The sequence below is a fragment of the Protopterus annectens genome, chromosome 9.part0 (genome assembly GCF_019279795.1).
Source record: "Protopterus annectens isolate FY-2018-M chromosome 9.part0, PAN1.0, whole genome shotgun sequence".
Lineage (NCBI taxonomy): Eukaryota > Metazoa > Chordata > Ceratodontiformes > Protopteridae > Protopterus > Protopterus annectens.
In genome coordinates this window covers 1,343,035,723-1,343,054,683 of record NC_056743.1, presented here as the reverse complement: position 1 = coordinate 1,343,054,683, position 18,961 = coordinate 1,343,035,723, and the positions used below count along the sequence as shown (strand labels likewise).

The 18,961-nt window shown below is 42.6% G+C and overlaps 1 protein-coding gene across 1 annotated transcript in view; it reads left to right on the top strand.

Moving 5' to 3' along the window:
- Positions 1-18,961, top strand: part of NSD3 (nuclear receptor binding SET domain protein 3) — a 4,286,093-nt gene that overhangs the window by 1,531,506 nt on the left and 2,735,626 nt on the right. The window contains exon 8 of the mRNA XM_044084319.1: positions 8,547-8,647. Within this exon, the coding sequence (XP_043940254.1) occupies positions 8,547-8,647 (101 nt within the window). The remainder of the gene's footprint in view (positions 1-8,546; positions 8,648-18,961) is intronic.

Below are 18,961 nucleotides of genomic sequence, written 5' to 3'. Positions count from 1 at the left end.
ATAGTTCTTCCCAAGCATTTTTATGTGGCTGGTGACTCTGTCCCACATGTTGAAGCCAGACATAGAAGACAGCATTGGATAGCAAAGTTATGATCTTATCATAACAATAGATCCGTGTTGTCTGTCTCCATCTGGTTCATCCTCCTCCCCCCAAATTTGTTATTTTTTGACAGACTTCCCATTCTGAGATGACACGGCTGTGGAGGTAGTCTTTTCCTTGATGTTCTTCGTGTTTCACTGTTGCAGTCATCACGTTTGGGTTATCTGCTTGCAGTAGCCCTCAGTCGTCCTGATTATCGAAGTCTTGGGTCCTGCGTCGGTTGCTGTCTCATCTTCCATGACGTCAGGTAGTCAGGGATATAAAGCATGCAGCCAATGCCATTACATCAATCTTTCTTGCCGTGCGGTGCCCGAAGCAGAAGCATTTCGCAAGTGCCGATCGGCCGACTCCTAAAATTTTCGTTTTAGAGTTTCAGAACCGAAGTCTTCAACTAAGCTAAGTACCCTGTTGGGGAATCTTTTTCTTGCTCTAATCCGATGTCAGTAAAAGTTAACAATTGTATTTCTTGTGGAAAGCAAATACCTCATAAAGATTTTCATTCGTACTGCATTCCTTGCTTAGGCCCAGACCACAACGTACCTCGCTGTCGGTTTTGTGCCTTATTCAACCCTCGAACTATTCATTGTCGGTTCATTTATGCTTTTAAATATTTTGGTACTCTGTTCAGTTATCCAGAAATGGCATCGGTAAGCCACCCGACTACCGACATTCCGAAAAAGCGCAAAGATAAAGACAGAGACAGACCGCATAGGTCAAAATCTGCCGACGACGCTTCTCCTAAGCCAGTCTCCAGTTCACCTGTATTCTGTGAGGCAACGCAGCCCCTGATACCCGCTACTTCAGATTCGCAGGCCTCTACTGAGACCCATTCAGAGTCTGGTATGCCACGAGATGCTTCCTCGACTGTTGAACCTTCGGATGTCTCTACCTTGGATGGGTCCAGAGCTGCTGTGCAGGCACCAGCTTCTGAGGGTGTATTCAGGCCTACTGACTGCATATTAAACCAATGCCATCTTTTTCTTCAAGGCCTAAAAATCTTTCCATGCCTAGAAAACAAGACGCCCAGACCACAGGGTCAGGCCCCTATGCATAAAAAACAAATGATAAGAATGGCTGAAGACTTTATTACTCTAATCAGGAGAAGCCACCCGTCCCCCTCTGAGAGACCTAGGACTGATTTTCCTTCTGATTCCTCTGATCAGGACTCTGAAATTTCTGTTTCCACTGATGACCATGATTTACCCTTATCTACCTATGAGGATTCTGATGCAGAGGACTCCATTCCCTCTGCTTCCCCTCCAGAAGATTTCTCTTTTGGTGAAACCTTGCATACTCTTAGGGAGCATTTCCGCTGGGAAAGCCAGGATTACATTGACTCCAAAAAGAGGCTTGGGGATTTCTTACTCCTTCCTCAACATAGGCCTTTAGCTATACCTCCTGTACTGGACATTGTTGATGATGCCTTCTCGGAATCTAGCCTGGCCCCTGACTCTTTACCGCCTGCTCCCAGGAAACCTGATAGGTGTTACAGGGTTCCTAACTCTCACAAGTTCCTTTTTAAAACTCCTACTGCGGATCCATGAAACCATTTCACAGGGACCCAAGGGCATTAAGGCTTCTACTGCCAAAAATCCTACCCCCTCTGATAGAGATTCCAAACGCTGGATAGGTGGGGTAAGAAAGTGTACACTTCTGCAATCTTGGCCAGTTTCATATGTTAAAGTATCAGCAGCATATTATTGGATTGCTTAAACAGAAATTTATGTTGATTCCTGACTGTGCTGAAAATAAAGATTTACAGGATTTAATGCATTCTGCTGAACAAGTTGGAAAACATACTTTGCAATGTGGTTTTGATTCTTTAGAGGCATCTTGCAGGGCTGCTGTCACTGGGTCTGTACTTAGAAGTTATGCTTGGCTTAAGAGCAGTCTTTGCCAGATCATGTTATGGCTAAATTGCTGGATGCTCCCTTGAACCAAGACTGCCTGTTTGGCAACAAAGCTGAAGAAATACTTAAAAAGATGGGGGAAAATGTTAAATCTATGCAAATTATTAAAGATTTCCTGCAAGTACAACCTCTCAGATTTAGTAGGCATTGGCAGTCTAAGAATTGGTCCTTTCCTACCTCTTCCAGGCCTTCTCAGTCCAAACCCAGACCCAGCATAACACCCAGGCTGCAGTCCCAAGAGACTCACATGACTAAGCAGTGTGGGAGCTCCCACTTCCAAAGCAGGAAGTAGTAAGCCCCCCCCCCCCCCCCCCAATGGTAAATTGTCTCAATGACTTAACTTTAAATCTTCCAAGCCTTGCTCAACTGACTGTTCTTTAGGGGGGCAGATTGCCCTGCAGGCAGAAAATTGGGAACTCATTACCCAGGACAAATGGGTTTTAAATATAGTTTTCCAAGGATACAGATTCAACTTCTACTCCTTACCAACCCCAAATGGTTCGCCAAATCTACCCCAGATCAGTGGGCAGAGGCTCAAAAGCAAGTTCTCTTTCTTTTAAGCATCAGGGATATTCAACCTGTCCCAGAAGAAGAATGGGGACAAGGTTTCTACTCGAGACGTTTTCTGGTATCCAGAAAAGACAACTCCTGGCATCCTGTCCTGGACCTGTCTATCCTAAACACATTTTTGGTAATCCCAAATTCAAGATGCTAACTCTTCATCAGCTGCTTCCTATACCAGGCAAAGATGCCTGGTTGGCAACTTTGGATTTAAAGGAAGCCTACCTGCACATCCCAATAAGGGAATCTTGCAGAAGATACCTACGCTACAAAGCAGGCTACATGCACTATCAGTTCTCTGCACTGCCCTGTGACTTATCTACTGCGCCCAGGGTATTGACAAAGTGCCTAGCTCCAGTCATTGCCTTTTGCAGGCAAAGAAATGTTCATATATACCCATACCTGGACAATTGTCTAATTCAGGCAGAAAACCAGGACATACTATTGAACCATCTGGCATTTGTAAAGAAATTGCTAACTTCTCTTGGGTACACCATAAACGAAAAGAAATCCCATCTTGTACCCTGCCAGCAAATTGTATTCCTGGGAGCAAGCTTGAATACAACTTCCCAGATGGCCTACCTCACGCCAGAGAAACAAGTTTATGTACTGGCCACAAGGACCCAGCTATCTGTAAGGAAAATACCGTAAGCCATGGGGTTCATGGCCTCCTGCATTCTACTAATTCTTTATGCAAGATTGCATATGAAGAAACTACAATTGTATCTAAAAAGCCTGTGGTGTCAGCATTCTCAGGATCTAGAATCAATGATTCCTATCATACCTTGTCTGCAGATAGAGTTCCTTTGGTGGGAAGAGGCCTGCCAACAAAACAAGGGACTGCCATTCACTCTACCCCCTGCCACCCAAACCCTAACAACAGACGCATCAGACTATGCATGGTGGGCTCACTTGGCAGGGAAGTGCATTCAGGGAAAATGGAACCCAAGTCAAATGCACCTGCATATCAATCAAAAAGAAATGTTAGCTGTACAGAATGCTCTGACAGCCTTCAAAGACCATATTCTTCCAGGACAATTAATAGTAAAGATGGACAACACCACTGTTATGTGGTACATCAGCAAGCAGGAAGGAACCCACTCATACCCTCTCTGCAGACTAGCCATGGCTCTGTGGAACACAGCCTTGAGCTACCAAGTGCACCTACAGGATCAATTCCTGCCAGGAAAGTTAAATACACTGGCAGATGGCCTAAGCAGAAATTTCATGGACCCACACGAGTGGAAACTGGAACCAAAGATATTCAGTGTTGGGAAGCAAATGGAGGAGCCCAGAGATAGACCTGTTTGCCTCCCCCAAGAGCTACCAATTGGACAAATTCTGCACAAGGGCTCCTCACAAACAAACTTGGAAAGTGGATGCCCTGTCCTTCACCTGGAAAAAACTATCAGTTTATGCCTTCCCCCCTCTGCCTCTCCTCTCCAAGGTACTATTAAAGATCAAACAGGACAATACTGATTGCACCAGACTGGCCACGCCAACAGTGGTACCCCCTCTTGCGCAATGTGTCACTGCTGACACCATGGCATCTGCCTCAGACCACTTCCCTGCTGTCCCAGCAGGAGGGCCAGATTCTGCACCAACAGCTTCAAACCTTGAACCTGGCAGCCTGGCTAATTACCTGATCTCTATGTTACCATCCCTCAGTAAACAAGTGATGGATGTCATTCTGGAGGCAAGGAGGCCTAGTACTAGAAAATCCTATGCTGAGAAATGGAAAAGATTCTGTTCCTAGAACCAAACTCAGGGGATGGGCACAGTAGTGCCCAGTTTACCTCAGATTCTTCAATACTTAACTGAGATGCTTCACAAGGGCCTTTCCTTTTCCTCCATTAAAATTCATGCCTCAGCCATTGCAGCTCATTACAATACAGAATCCACCCCTCTTCTCTCATCCACTGTTGAAGCAGTTCCCCAGAGGGGCTAAAAACTTAAGACCTCCCAGGAGAGCTCCTACTCCAGCCTGGGTCCTCAACTTTGTATTGGAAAAACTCACTCTACCTCCCTTTGAGCCAGCTGCAAATGCAGAGTTGAAGTTCCTTTCTTGGAAAACAGCCTTCCTTCTAGCCATCACTTCAGCAAGAAGAGTGTCTGAATTACAGGCCCTCGTGGCAGTGGAGCCTTTCATCATGTTTATTGTGGACAGGGTGTCCCTCAGGACCAATCCCTCCTTCATGCCCAAGGTGGTATCCAGTGTGGCCCTTAATCAGTCCATTCATTTGCCTACCTTCTTCTCTAATCCACAGAACAAGGGGGAACGAATACTGCACTCATTGGATGTGCACAGACAACTTAGATTTTACTTGGACAGGATTAAACCTCTCAGGAAATCTAAACAGCTGCTGGTTGCATTTGCTGCAGGGGCAGAGGGGGAAGGCCATTTCAAAGTAAACCATTTCTAAGTGGATAGGCCACTGCATTCATTTCTGTTATAAGCACCATGGCACATACTTGATCTCATCATCACCTACCAGCACCAAACTCTACAACAGTAAGACACCCTTGATCACTATAAGTAAAAACTAAGAGCTCTCATAAAATCATCCAAAGCAAATTTTGAGAGCTAAAGACTCAAAAGACAATCATAAGGCCTCAGTGCAAAGGAATTTGCAGACTTTGCAGATAGCCTAGTATGAACCTATGAACCTATGGCAAACCTACCCCACAGGGGATTAAGCCTCATTCAACCAGGGCTGCATTTACCTCTACAGCCTTTCTCAGAGGTGTCCCTACCAGGGACATCCTAGAAGCTGCTACCTGGAGTTCTGTACATACCTTCACCAAGCATTACCACTTGCCAATTTTTTTCTAAATCCAGAGCTGGTTTTGCCACTGCAGTCTTGCAGGGCCTTATAGCTGGTCCTAAGGCTATCTAATTTCCTCCTTCCATCCTTAGCTTTGGGAATCTACCCAAATGTGATGACTGCAACAGTGAAACACGAAGAACATAGTACAGTTGTGTACACTTACCATAAATGTAGATGTTCGAGTGTATTCACTGTTGCAGTCCTGGTTACCCTCCCTCCAGCAGCCTGACATCTATTGACTATACCTCTATTCTTGTTTACTGCTTTAAAGCTTTTTGGTGTATTTGCTTTTTTGTTGGAGGTGTAACCCTGTATATAATTGCTTCCCATTAGGGGAGACACCTGACATCTGGGGCAAGAAAAACTGATGTAATGGCGTCAGCTGCATGTTTTATACCCATGACTACCTGACGTCATGGAAGATGAGAAAGCAACCGACGCAGGACCCAAGACTTTGATAATCAGACCGACTTAGGGCTACTGCAAGCAGATAACCCAAATGTGATGACTGCAACAGTGAATACACTTGAACATCTACATTTATGGTAAGTGTACACAACTGTACTTTCTTGGCATCTCGTCATCCTCCTTTTGGGGAGTGTTCTAGCTTGGAGCTTGTTTTAAATGAGGAAGACTCATCTGAGGGGTCGATTGAGAAGCAGGGGGTTATGGGTAAGCGACATAGAGCCTGTTGAGTCAAAAGTCTGGAGGATTTGGCTGGCGTCGGAACTTTGTTGGATCCAGTAACCCACAGGTAGAATCAGATAGAGACAGACAACACTGATTTATCGTTATGGTAAGTATTAACTTTTGATTTTATTTTATCCCACTCACTGGTTATCCCTTCTGAAGTAATTTCTACCTTCCTTAATAGTTCCCTTACCATTCCCCCTACCCATTCTTTAAATTCCTCGTTTTTTTTATCAGATATGTAAGAAACACGATTGTGTCTCTCTCTTTTTTTTTTTTAACATCATTACCTTGCATTTTCATATTAAGTTTTATTGGTACGTGATCTGAAGTAGTTAATCCATACAGTGGATATAAAATGTGTACACACCCCTGTTAAAATACCAGGTTTTGTGATATAAAAAATGAGACCACAGTAAATTATTTCAAAACTTTTCCCACCTTTAATGTGACCTATAACACATGGTACAATTCAATTGAAAAACAAACAAATCTATTAGGGGAAAAAATATAAAAAATAAAAAACATACAATAAGCTGGTTGCATAAGTGTGCACACCCTTAAACTAATACTTTGTTGAAGCACCTTTTGACTTAATTACAACATTCAGTCTTCTTGGGTAGGAGTCTGTCAGCATGGCACATCTTGATTTGGCAATATTTGCCCATCCTTCCTTGCAAACGCACTCCATATCTGTCAGATTGCTAGGGCATCTCTTGTGCATAGCCCTCTTCAGGTCACCTTACAGATTTTCTATTGGTTTAGGTCTGGGCTCTGGCTGGGCCATTCTAAAACTTTAATTTTCTTCTGATGAAGGAATTCTTTTGCTGATTTGGATGTATTCTTGGGGTCATTGTCGTGTTGAAAGGTGAAGTTCTTCTTCATCTTCAGCTTTCTAGCAGACGGCTGAAGGTTTTGGGCCAAAAGTGACTGGTATTTGGAAGTGTTCATAATTCCTTCCACCTTGACTTAAACCCCAGTTCCAACTGAAGAAAAGCAACCCCAAAGCATGATACCGCCACCACCATGCTTCATCATGGGAATGGTGTTCTTTTGGTGATGCAAAGTGTTGTTTTTTTCCCCAAATGTACCTTTTGGAATTGTGGCCAGAAAGTTCAACCTTGATCTCATCAGACCTTAACACATTTTTCCCACATGCTTTTGGGAGATTTGATATATTGTTTTGCCAATTTTAACTGAGCCTAGATGCTTTTCTGTGTAAGAAAAGGCTTCCTTCTTGCAACCCTACCCCCATAGTCCAGACATATGGAGAATACGGGAGATTGTTGTCACATGTAGTACACAGCCAGTACTTGCCAGAAATTCCTGCAGCTCCTTCAGTGTTGCTGTAAGTGTCTTGGTAGCCTCCCTGACCAGTTTTCATCTTGTCTTTTCATCAATTTTGGAGGGACGTCCAGTTCTTTGCAACGTCACTGTTGTCCCATATTTTCTCCACTTTTTGATGACTGTCTTCGCTGTATTGGTATATCCAATGCTGTAGAAATTTTTTGTACCATTCTCCTGACTGATACCTTTCAACAATGAGATCCCTTTGATGCTTTGTAAGCTCTCTGCGAACCATGGCTTTTGCTGTAGCAGGCCACTGAGTAAATGTCAGAAAAATCCTACTAGGACAGCTGAACTTTATTTGGGGTTCATCAGAGTCTCTTTAATTGATGGCAGGTATGTACCAAAGAAGACAGAATGCTGTAATTAAATCAGAAGGTGCTTCAACAAAGTATTAGTTTAAGGGTGTGCACACACAACAAAGTATTAGTTTAAGGGTGTGCATACTTATGCAACCAGCGTATTGTACATTTTTATTTTTTATATTTTCTCCTAACAGATTTGTTTGTTTTCAATTGAATTGTGCAGTTTATAGGTTACACACACACACACACACACACACACACACACACACACACACACACACACACACACACACACACACACACATATGTGTGTGTGTGTGTGTAAAATCTTATTTTGTTAGGAAATTGAGTTATGGAGTTGTGATTTTAATGTGGAGCTCAAATGGCTAGTTTTAGTTAGTAGTGTGAGTATTGGATTTGTTGAATGCTAATGTGTAGCCCAGCCCTTGTCCCTTGAATTCAGTGTTTACTTTAAAGCCAGTTAATGCAGTGCTGTTGGAGCCAACAGTATTCATATTTCAAAATGGTGTGGTATAAGAATACAAACATTTGGCAAAATATGTGGAAGATTTGTTTAATTAGAGTAGACTTAAGTGCTTATGTTGTAGTCATGGAAGTAAGGAGAAATGAAAATTTGGTTATGAATTCATTTTTTTGCATGACTTGTTTTCTTTTATTGTTATAATGTGATTAATCTCTATATGAAATGTGTTTAGCTGTGTTAGGAAAAGTAAGAAAAGAAAATGGTAGGGTCACTGTTTTTGGCAGGGCTATAAATTATTCAAAACATAAATTTTGTTTTCAGGGTCAACAGAAAGAAAACAGCAGAGAAGATCTGTCAGGAGTCGTTCTGAATCTGAGAAGACTGCTGAAACTGTTCCAAAGAAGAAAATTAAAAAAGAGCAGGTGTGGTAACAATCTTTGGTTTCAACTAAAGTGAAAAATTAAGTTGCCTTTTGATGGCCTGTAAGTGAACTCTTTATATGTACCTTACTTAAGTACTTGTTCTGCAATTTAGTTTTGAGCCACAGTGCCCCCACTGCCTATTTGTCCTCATCACTTTCGTTCCCACCGCACTGTTAAACAAAAGTGAGGGTTGCCCAAAAGAGGCCTTCAGGAGTAATTCATTATTTTTGCTGTAAGCCCTTCTTTCCAAGCCTGCCTAGTGACAATCTGGGCGGGATGTGCACTGGATATCAGTATTTAGCCACCCTTCACTTCTGCAAGTGGCTGACTTAGCAGGTGTCTCTCTCACCTAAATGAAATCACAGTTTGGTTATTTACCCAATCTCCAGTAGGGAAATCAGACTTATAGGTTCATAGGGGTTTACTAGGCTTACAACCACTGGGGCTGTATAAGCATAACTGTGCAACCCAAATGTATCCCCCAAGTTATTGTGCTTTAGTAGTTATTTTAAAGGGTGTATGTTAGGGCATGATTCAGCAGTTACCTCTGTCCATCAGAGACAAAGGTGTTGTATCAGGGGTGAATTACAAAGTTCCCATCCACTGGTGCAGGTTAGGGAAGGGCTCTGCTTCACATAGATGGGAAGCGTATTCCAGAGATGTGGGGATTCTCAGATATACATACCTGTTCCTCCAGCGTGTCATATTTAAGTCACAAGCAAAGTTTAAATCCATAGATCTAGTAGTTCTGGTGCTGTTCGTTTTGGAGATATGCAAAACATCCGTCAGAGTGGGATCTGATATGTGTACCAGACATATTGCTTCTCAGAGTGTATAGACAAGGCTTTGAGGTGATCTACGTAGGACACTGTGTTTACACCCTGTAGATCTATATGTATGTATGCCTTTAAGAAGTTTGCTAGGGACTTGCACAAGTGTGTAAGTACTGAGCATGTGCAAGCCTGACTGCCATTTTGTGGTAAGCTGTTGAGATTTAAGCAAGTATGTCTGTGTGGTCTGTCAGTTAATCAGTTTGTTTATATTTTGTAATGCTGCTATCCATCCTGAAGTGTTTCTATGTGTTAAAGCATATAAATGAAATATTCCGCTTGTTTGTCATTTGTGCTAAAGAAGGATGAGCGACATGGTTTCTGAATGGGATCCAGATTCTTCAGATTCGAGACCGAGTGGCACTCCGAAAACAGGTCAAAAACATATTTCAGGTATTAAAACTTGCTCAAACTATTTCTTATTCGCAAAATATGAAATGTGGCATTCAGAACGCACTAAACGAATTTCTAAGTAACAGAAATATTCGAAACTAAGATACATTAATAGAAATATTCGAAATAGCTATGGAAATGTTTGAAATAAAGTCCAAATTGCGTCAAATTAATAAAATAAGGGAAACTACTGCAATTTTTTCGCATTAAACAAAGCTATTCTAGTTGCCTAAAGTATGTGAAGTGTTCACGTGTTTGCAGTATTATAGTACTGTTATTTCGCAAAATACAGGCATTTCAAAGCATATTTCATGGTGAAGCATTTAGAAGAGATTGTGCATTTGAATGTTATTATAGTCACACAGAGCAGTTTGTTCATATATAAGTAAAAGGACCATATTTTTTTCAGTGTGTTTGGGCATTATTTGTTGGCATGGCAGACGGATTTTGAAAACCAGGTCCACTTGCATTTGACAATATTGCAGAAAACTGGAGAGTGTTTGAGCAAGAGTATGATATTTTCATACAGGCTGCATTTTCTGATGAATGTACAAAGACATTTATTTTGCTTAATTTAGCTGGATCAGAAGCCATAGAAAGGGAGCGTTCATTTATGTGTCCACTTGCTGTCTTTGCAGGAGAGGGGGAAAACTGTCATATAGTTGTACCGACTGAGTCAAGGGAGGACCCTGAGTACTTGAATTGTAAATTTAGAGAAATATGTAACCCCCAAACAAATGTTACAATGGAAAGGCACTTATTGTACCCAAAGGATCACAAGCCTGGTGAAACGTTTGCAGCATATATAACTGATTTTTGAAACAAGGCCAAAATGTGCATATTTGGTGATTTAAAGGATGAGTTGGTAAAAGACAGAGTTATGTGTGGTTTTAAAGATGATGCTTTGAGAAAGATTTTGCTTTGTGACAGTGATTTAACTTTGAATAAGGCCATTGAGATTAGTTAGATATATGAGCTTACTGAAAAGCACATGAATGTGCTTTACAAATTAGATATGCATGCTTCCTGTAACTTCTAAGTCCAATGTTGATAGTATGGAGCACGTGGTTAAAAGAAACAAGCCCAAGCACATGGTAGCAGCTGTAAATCCTGCCCTACAATAGTCACTGGGAAACCCCGTACCTTTCTAGGAAATTCCAGAGCACGCACAGTCTCAGTGAGGCATAAAAGTGAGTCAGCAAACTCGAAGAAAAGGCCCCCACCCAGTTTTATTGCCAACTGTCGTAATTGTGGAGGAAGTCATGAGCCTAAAAGAGAAAAAGGTTTAAGTTTTGGTCAGCAATGTCACAGATGTAATAAGTGAAATCATTTCAAAAGGTTTTGTAAATCAAAAGAGACGCATTCTTTTATTAAAGGGGGACATTCAGAGAAACAAGCTGATCAGTTAGAAAGCTGTGACCCTCCTTTTTATATTAATGGTGTGTCATTGCTTCATAAAACAGTCAATACAGTAGATTTATGGGCAAAGAATGAAGTAGTTTGTACTGTTCAGATAAATGGAAAACATGTAGAACTTAAAGTTGACAGGTTCTAAGTGTAATATTATGTATGCAGAAACATTTGCTAGAGTATATGCTGGTGAGAAGCTTGATTTGGCAAAGTGTGCAAAGCTTGTTGCTTATGGTGGTGAAGAGATTCAAAATGAAGGCTCAGTAGGACTTTCATGTTGCTTTGCTGGGAGAAGGTACGACTTGTTATTTTATATGATCAGAAGGCACGTATAGTCATTATTAGGGCTCAAGAGACAGTTTGAAAGTGGGACTGCTTTCATTTAATAAGGAAGTCCATTATGTAAGCTTAAAAGACCACTGTTCTAATTTCGCCTATTATATTTTCTCTACCTATGCTGATCTTTTCGAAGACAAACTAGGCAAGCTTCCAGTTGTGTACTCCATGAAGTTAGACCTAGATGTCAGACCAGCCTGGAAAGCTCCAGTAGCTATGCAGAAGAGAGTCAAAGCCGAGTTAGATAAAATGGTGCAGCTAGGTGTAATTTATCCACTTGATTAACCAACTGAATGGGTATCTTCCATGGTGGCAGCTCATAAGAAAAGCTCAGATCATATCAGGAAGTGTGTTGATCCACGAGATTCGAACAAAGCACTGAAAAGACCTCATCATTCAATGTGTACAGTCAAAGAAGTTGCAGCACCAATGTCAAATGCCACTGTCTTTTCTGTCTTAGATGCAGAGAGTTCATTTTGGCAAGTCTTGCTTGACAAGAAAACCTCATTCCTTGCCACGTTCAGTACTCCTTTTGGCAGGTACAGTTTTTTGAGAATGCCATTTGGGATAAATTTTGCCAGGGAAGTCTTTAGGCATGCAATGGGGCAAATTTTTTCTGGGTACACCTATGCTATTATAATAGATGATATTCTAGTAGGAGGAAATGGTGAAGCTGAGCATGACAGACACCTCAAGAAAGTTCTGGAAAGAGCACGTCAAGTGACTCATAAGCTGAATTCTCTGAAGTGCAAGTTCAGGTTACGAGAAGTTACTTATGTTGGTCTTTTGTTTACTATTTCAAGCCTATGACCAGACCCTTCAAGGCAAACGGCTATTCTTGAGATCCCAGCTCCAGACAATGTTCAATCCCTTCAACGTTTTGTTGGCATGATTAACTATCTAGGCAAGTTCATTTCAGACTTAAGCCAACTAGCAGCACCACTCAGAGACCTGACACGTAAAGTTGTATCCTGGTGTTGGTTGGAACGGCACCAGAGAGCATTTGATGTCCTGAAACAGAGAATTTCCAGTCCACCAACTCTCAGATACTATGATGTTCACAAACCAGTTACTTTTTCCTGTGATGCTGCGAAATTTGGTCTTGATGCAGTCATTCATCAAGAGGGTCAACCTGTTGCCTGTGCATCCTGATCTCTAACCCAAACTGAAATGCAGTATACTCAGATAAAGAGCTCTTGGCAATTGTGGTTGCATGTTCTAAGTTCCATGATTATATTAATGGTAGACCAGATCGAAACAGATCACCAACCTCTAGTCACTATTTTGAGAAAGGCTATGCATACAGCTCCAGTCAGATTGCAAAGTATGATGATGAGATTGCAGAAGTAGAAGTTCAGTCATGTCTACACAAAAGGCAAACTTTATATTGCTGGTACTTTATCCAAATCACCCAAAATTACCACTGAATAGCTTAAGAATGAGCAACTTGATTTTGAAGTCATGAAAGTGAGAATTTTTTCTTCCACACATCTTCATGAGCTTAGAAATCACACAGCCTCAGATCCTGTTACACAGAAGCTTAACCATTTTATCAGTCGAGAGTGGCTGTTAAAGCAGTCTAGTTTACCTTAAGAAAAGCAACCTTTTTTTCCTTAAAGAGATGAGATTTTGTCTGGTAATGGTATCATCATGAAAGTTCCAAAAGTCATTGTTCCAAAATCCTTGCAACCAGAATATATTGATATCTTACATCGTGGCCAACCAGGAACTGACTCTACCAAAAGAAGGGCGAGAGGACTAGTATTTTGGCCTTCTGTGTCACAAGACATTGAGAGAGTATTTTCATCTTGTTCTATATGTAGTAGCACAAAGCCACATTAACAGAAGAAACCACTTAATCTAAACCAGACTCCTAAACTACTTTGGTCGACTGTAGCCACTGCCATTTTCGAATGGAATGCTGTTAGTAGACTCTTACTCAGATTGGTTTGAGAGTGACCTACTTCCTAATCTAGCGTCCAGTACTGTCATTACTAAGATGAATCATCATTTTGCAGTCCATGGTAGTCCACACAAAGTTATTTCTGACAGTGGCATACAGTTTACAAGTCAGTGATTCAAAAGATTCGCTGAAGATTGGGACTTTATCCATGTTACGAGTGCACAGTCAAATGGTTTGGCATAGAGTGCAAAACAGTTACTAGAGAAGTCAAAACGAAGCATTAGTGATGTTTTCTTGAATCTCAGAAATATTTTTCGTGACAATCAAGTCATCTTTATTCACCTGCCCAGAAACTTCTGTCGAGACAAACCAGAACCACATTACCAATCAGCAGTAGTTTATTGGTTTCAAGTGCTAAGAATAACAAATCAGTGAAAGCCCATGTGTTAGAGAAACGCCTAAGCCAGAAGTCTTATTATGCTAAGTCCAGCAAACCACTGAATCCATTATGTGAATGAGAGACATTGAGAATGCAAACGTGCAGAGGTTATGATCAGGTTGGAGTCGTGAAAAGTGTATGCCCAGAACCGAGATTGTACAATCACAAGGGATAGAGTTTAGGTGGAATCAGAAACATTTGATGTCGGTGTCTGAGCCTGTACCACAGCACCTAGCCTGTGAGAAAGACTGTCTATCTCAGAGTGAGTTATCCAGCATTCCAGTTTCAGAGGACATTCCAGTGAATATTTCTGTTCTGCGATGAATCTCAAATTCTCAATTCCTGATGCAAGTTGTTCACCGAAGACTGTCCCTGTTGCTAAACCCGGATGTTCTTCATATTTCACTGTTGCAGTCATCACATTTGAGTTATCTGCCTGCAGGTAGCCCTCAGCCGGCCTGAATACTAGAGTCTTTGGATTTCTGTGCCCGATGCTGTCGCTTCTTCCATGACGTCAGGTCATCAGGGGTGTAGAACATGCAGCCGATGCGATTACATCAGTCTTTCTTGACATGCGGTGCACGAAGCAGAAGCAGTTCGCAAGTGCCGGTCAGCCGACTCGTGAAGTTTTCGTTTTCGAGTTTCAGACCTGAAGTCTTCAGAAAGATAAGTACCCCGTTGGGGATCCTTTTTTCTTGCATTAACCAATGTCAGAAAAAAATGAATAATTGTCTTACCTGTGGAAAGCAAATACCTCATAGAGATTTTCATTCTTACTGCATCACCTGTTTAGGCCTAGATCACAACGTCCCTCGATGTCGGTTTTGTGCCTTGTTCAACGCCCAAATTATTCGTCGTTGGGCTATTTTTGTAGCTAAATACTTTCATTCTCGATCTCCGTACTCCAAAATGGCTTCGTTAAACAATTCGACTATTGATCTTCTGAAAAAGTGTAAGGATAAAGACTGACAGAGACCGACTGCATAGGTCCAAAACTGCCGACGACGCTTCAGTTAAGCTAGTTGCCAGTTTGCCGTTACTCAGTGAGGCGCTTTCGCAGCCCCTGATACCCACTTCTGCAGATTCACAGGCCTCTGGTGAGACCCATTCGGAGATGCTTCTTTGACTATGGAACCTGCGGATGTCTCTACCTTGGATGGGTCCGGAGCCATTGTGCAGGCACCGGCTTCTGAAGGTGTATTCAGGCCTATGGATTTTCATATTAAACCCACAACTTTGTTTCAAACTAAAAATACCTAATTCCTCAGGTCTAAAGCTCGCACTACACCTAGAAAACCGACGACCAAAGCGCATTCTCAGGCCCACATGCCTCAAAAACAAATTATTAGAATGGCTGAAGACCTTATTACCTCATTTAGGGTAAGCCAGCCTTCCTCCTCTAAGAGACCCAGAACTGATTTTCCTTCTGATTCTTCTGATCAGGTATCTGATATCCCTATTCCTTCTGACTACCAGGATTTACCCTTATCTACCTGTGAGGTTTCCAATGCAGATGATTCCATTCCTTCTGCTTCCCCTCCAGAGGATTTTTCTTTTGGTGAAACCTTGCATACCCTTAGGGAACATTTCCGCTGGGAAAGCCAGGACTATTCACAGTCCAAAAAGAGACTTAGGGAATTCTTAAACGTGCCTCAGCATAGGCCTCTAGCTATCCCTCCTGTTCTGGATGTTGCAGATGATGTTTTCCTGGAATCCAGCCTTACCCCAGGCACTTTGCCTCCAGCTCCCAGGAAACCAGACAGGTATCATAGAGTACCTGACTCTCATAAATTCCTCTTCAAGAATCCTACTGCGGATCCAGAGACCATTTCCCAAGGACCTAAAAGCATTAAGGCAACTACTGCCAAGAATCCTACCCCTTCTGACAGGGATTGTAGGGCTTTAGACAGATGGGGTAAGAAGGTATATACCTCTAGTACTCTGGCCATTAGTGCTTTAAATTGCCAGTTTCATATGTTAAAGTATCAGCAACATATTATGGGGCTACTTAAACAGAAAATGATTTTGATTCCTGACTGTGCTGAACTCAATGATTTACAAGAGTTAATGCATTCTGCTGACCAAGTTGGTAAACATACTTTGCAATGTGGTTTTGATGCTTTAGAAGCATCTTGCAGGGCTGCTGTCACTGAGTCTGTACTTAGAAGGCATGCTTGACTTAAGGAACAAAACTTGCCAGATCATGTTAAGGCTAAATTAGTGGATGCGCCCTTAAACCAAGATAGCCTTTTTGGCAACAAAGCAGAAGTTGTCCCCAAAAGAATGGAGGAAAAAGCTAAATCTATGCAAACTGTTAAAGATTTCTTACAAGTACAGCCACCTAGATTCAGTAGGCACTGGCCTTCAAAGAACTGGTCCTTTCCAGTCCCTTCCAGGCCTTCTTGGTCCAAACCCAGGAGCAGCAGACCACCAAGACTTCAGTCTCAGGCTATGCACAGATCTAAGCAGTGGGGAGCTCCCACTTCCAAAGCAGGGAGTAGTAAGCCACTTCCCTATGGAAAAATTGCACAATGACTTATCCTTAACTCTTCCAAGCCTTGCTCAACTACTTGCACCTTTAGGAGGAAAGCTCGCCCTGCATTCAAAAAACTTGGAATTCATTACCCAAGGCAAATGGGTTTTTAGCATAGTTTCCCTAGGATACAGATTCCACTTCCACTCTCTCCCTTCCCCAAGTGGATGGCCAGACCTCCCCACAAACCAATGGGCGGTGGCCCAAAAACAAGTTCTCTCTCTCCTCAGCATCAAGGCTATTCAACCTGTCTGAGCAGAACAAAGGGGACAAGGTTTCTATTCAAGACTGTTCCTGGTTCCCAGAAAAGAAAACTCCTGACAGTCCTATCCTGGACCTGTCTGTCCTCAACACCTTTCTGGTGGTTCCAAAATTCAAAATGCTAACTCTTCAACAGCTTCTTCCTATGCTAGCCAAGGATGCATGGCTGGCAATCCTAGACTTAAAAGAAGCTTGTTTGCTCATCCCAATAAGGGAGTCTTGCAGGAAATAACTTTGCTTCAGGGCAGGCTCCATGCACTGTCAGTTCTTTGCATTTGCCTTTGGCTTATCTATTGCGCCCAGGGTATTCACAAAGTGTCTAGCTCCAGCCATTGCATTTTACAGGCAGAGAAATATTCAGATTTTTCCATATTTGGACAATTGCCTGATTCAGGCAGAGAGTCAGGACTTGCTATTACAGCACCTGGCATTTGTAAAGAGACTTCTAACTTCACTGGGGTACACCATCAACGAGAAGAAATCACACCTAGTACCCTGCCAACAGATTATATTCCTGGTAGCAAGCTTGAACACAACTTCCCAAGGCATTCCTCACTCCAGAGAAACAAGTTTATTTGACAACCTACTGGCCACAAAAACCCAGCTATCTGCAAGGAAAATCCTGCAAACCCTGGGGTTCATGGCCTCTTGCATTCTGTTAATTCCATATGCAAGAACTGCATATGAGGAAACTTCAGTGGTATCTAAAAAATCTATGGTGTCAGCATTCTCAGGACCTGGAAACAATGATTCCTATCATCCCTTGCCTAAGGGCAGAGTTCCTTTAGTGGGAAGGAGGCCTGCAACCACAACAAGGAACTCCCTTTCACTACCCCCTGCCGCCCAAACCCTAACAACAGACTCATCAGACTATGCATGGGGGGGCTCACATGGCAGGACAGGGCAAATGGAACCCAGTACAGATGCACCTGCATATCATTCAAAAAGAAATGTTAGCTGTACAGAATGTTCTGACAGCCTTCAAAGACCTTATAGTTCCAGGACAACTATTGGTAAAGACAGACAGTTATGTGGTACATAAACAAGCAGGGGGGAATCCATTCCTACCCACTCTGCAGACTAGCAATGGCTCTGTGGAACACAGCCTTGAGCAACCAAGTGAACCTACAAGCTCAATTCCTGCCAGGCAAACTAAATTCACTGGCAGTTGACTTAAGCAGAAATCTCATGGACCCACACGAATGGAAACTAGAACCCAAAATATTCAAGCTCTTGAGGAACAAATGGGGGACTCCAGAGGTAGACCTGTTTGCCTCCCCTCAGAACCACCATTTGAAAAAGTACTGCACTGGAACTCCCCACTGCCAAGCTTGGAAAGTGGATGCCCTGTCCTTTACCTGGGAATGCCTCTCAATTTATGCCCCCCCGCCGCCTCCCCTCTCAAAGGTCCTGCTAAAGATCAAACAGGACAAGCCAAGGACAATTCTGATTGCACTGGACTGGCCACACCAGCACTGGTATCCCTTTTTGCACAGTCTGACAGTGCTACAACCATGACACCTGCCTCAGACTTCTTCCCTGCTGTGCCAGCAGGCAGGCCAGATTCTGCACCCTCAGCTTCAAACCCTGAACCTTGCAGCCTGGCTAATCACCTGAGCTCACCTCTCACAACCCTCAGTAAGCAGGTGCTGGATGCCATTCTTGAGGCAAGGAGGCGTAGTACTAGGAAATCCTATTCAGAAAAGTGGAACAGATACTGTTCCTGGAGCCAGTCACAAGGGGTGGGCACAAAGGTGCCCAGCTTACCTCATATTCTAGATTATTTAACAGAAATGCTCCACAAGGGCCTATCTTTCTCGTCAATTAAGATTCATGCCTCAGCCATATCAGCACATTACAATACTGAGCCACCCCTCTTCTCTCATCCACTGCTAAAACAATTCCTTAGAGGGACCAAAAATGTAAGACCCCCCATGAGAGCTCTCACTCCAGCCTGGGACCAAAAGTTTGTGTTGGAGAAACTTACTCTTCCCCCCTTTGAGCCTTTGAAATTTCTTTCTTGGAAAACCGCTTTACTTCTAGCCATCACTTCTGCAAGAAGAGTGTCTGAACCGCAGGCCCTTATGGCAGTGGAACCCTTTATTATCTCCCATGCGTTCAGGGTTTCCCTCATAACTAATCCATCATTTATGCCCAAGGTGGTATCTAGTTTGGCTCTGAACCAGTCCATTCATTTGCCTACCTTTTT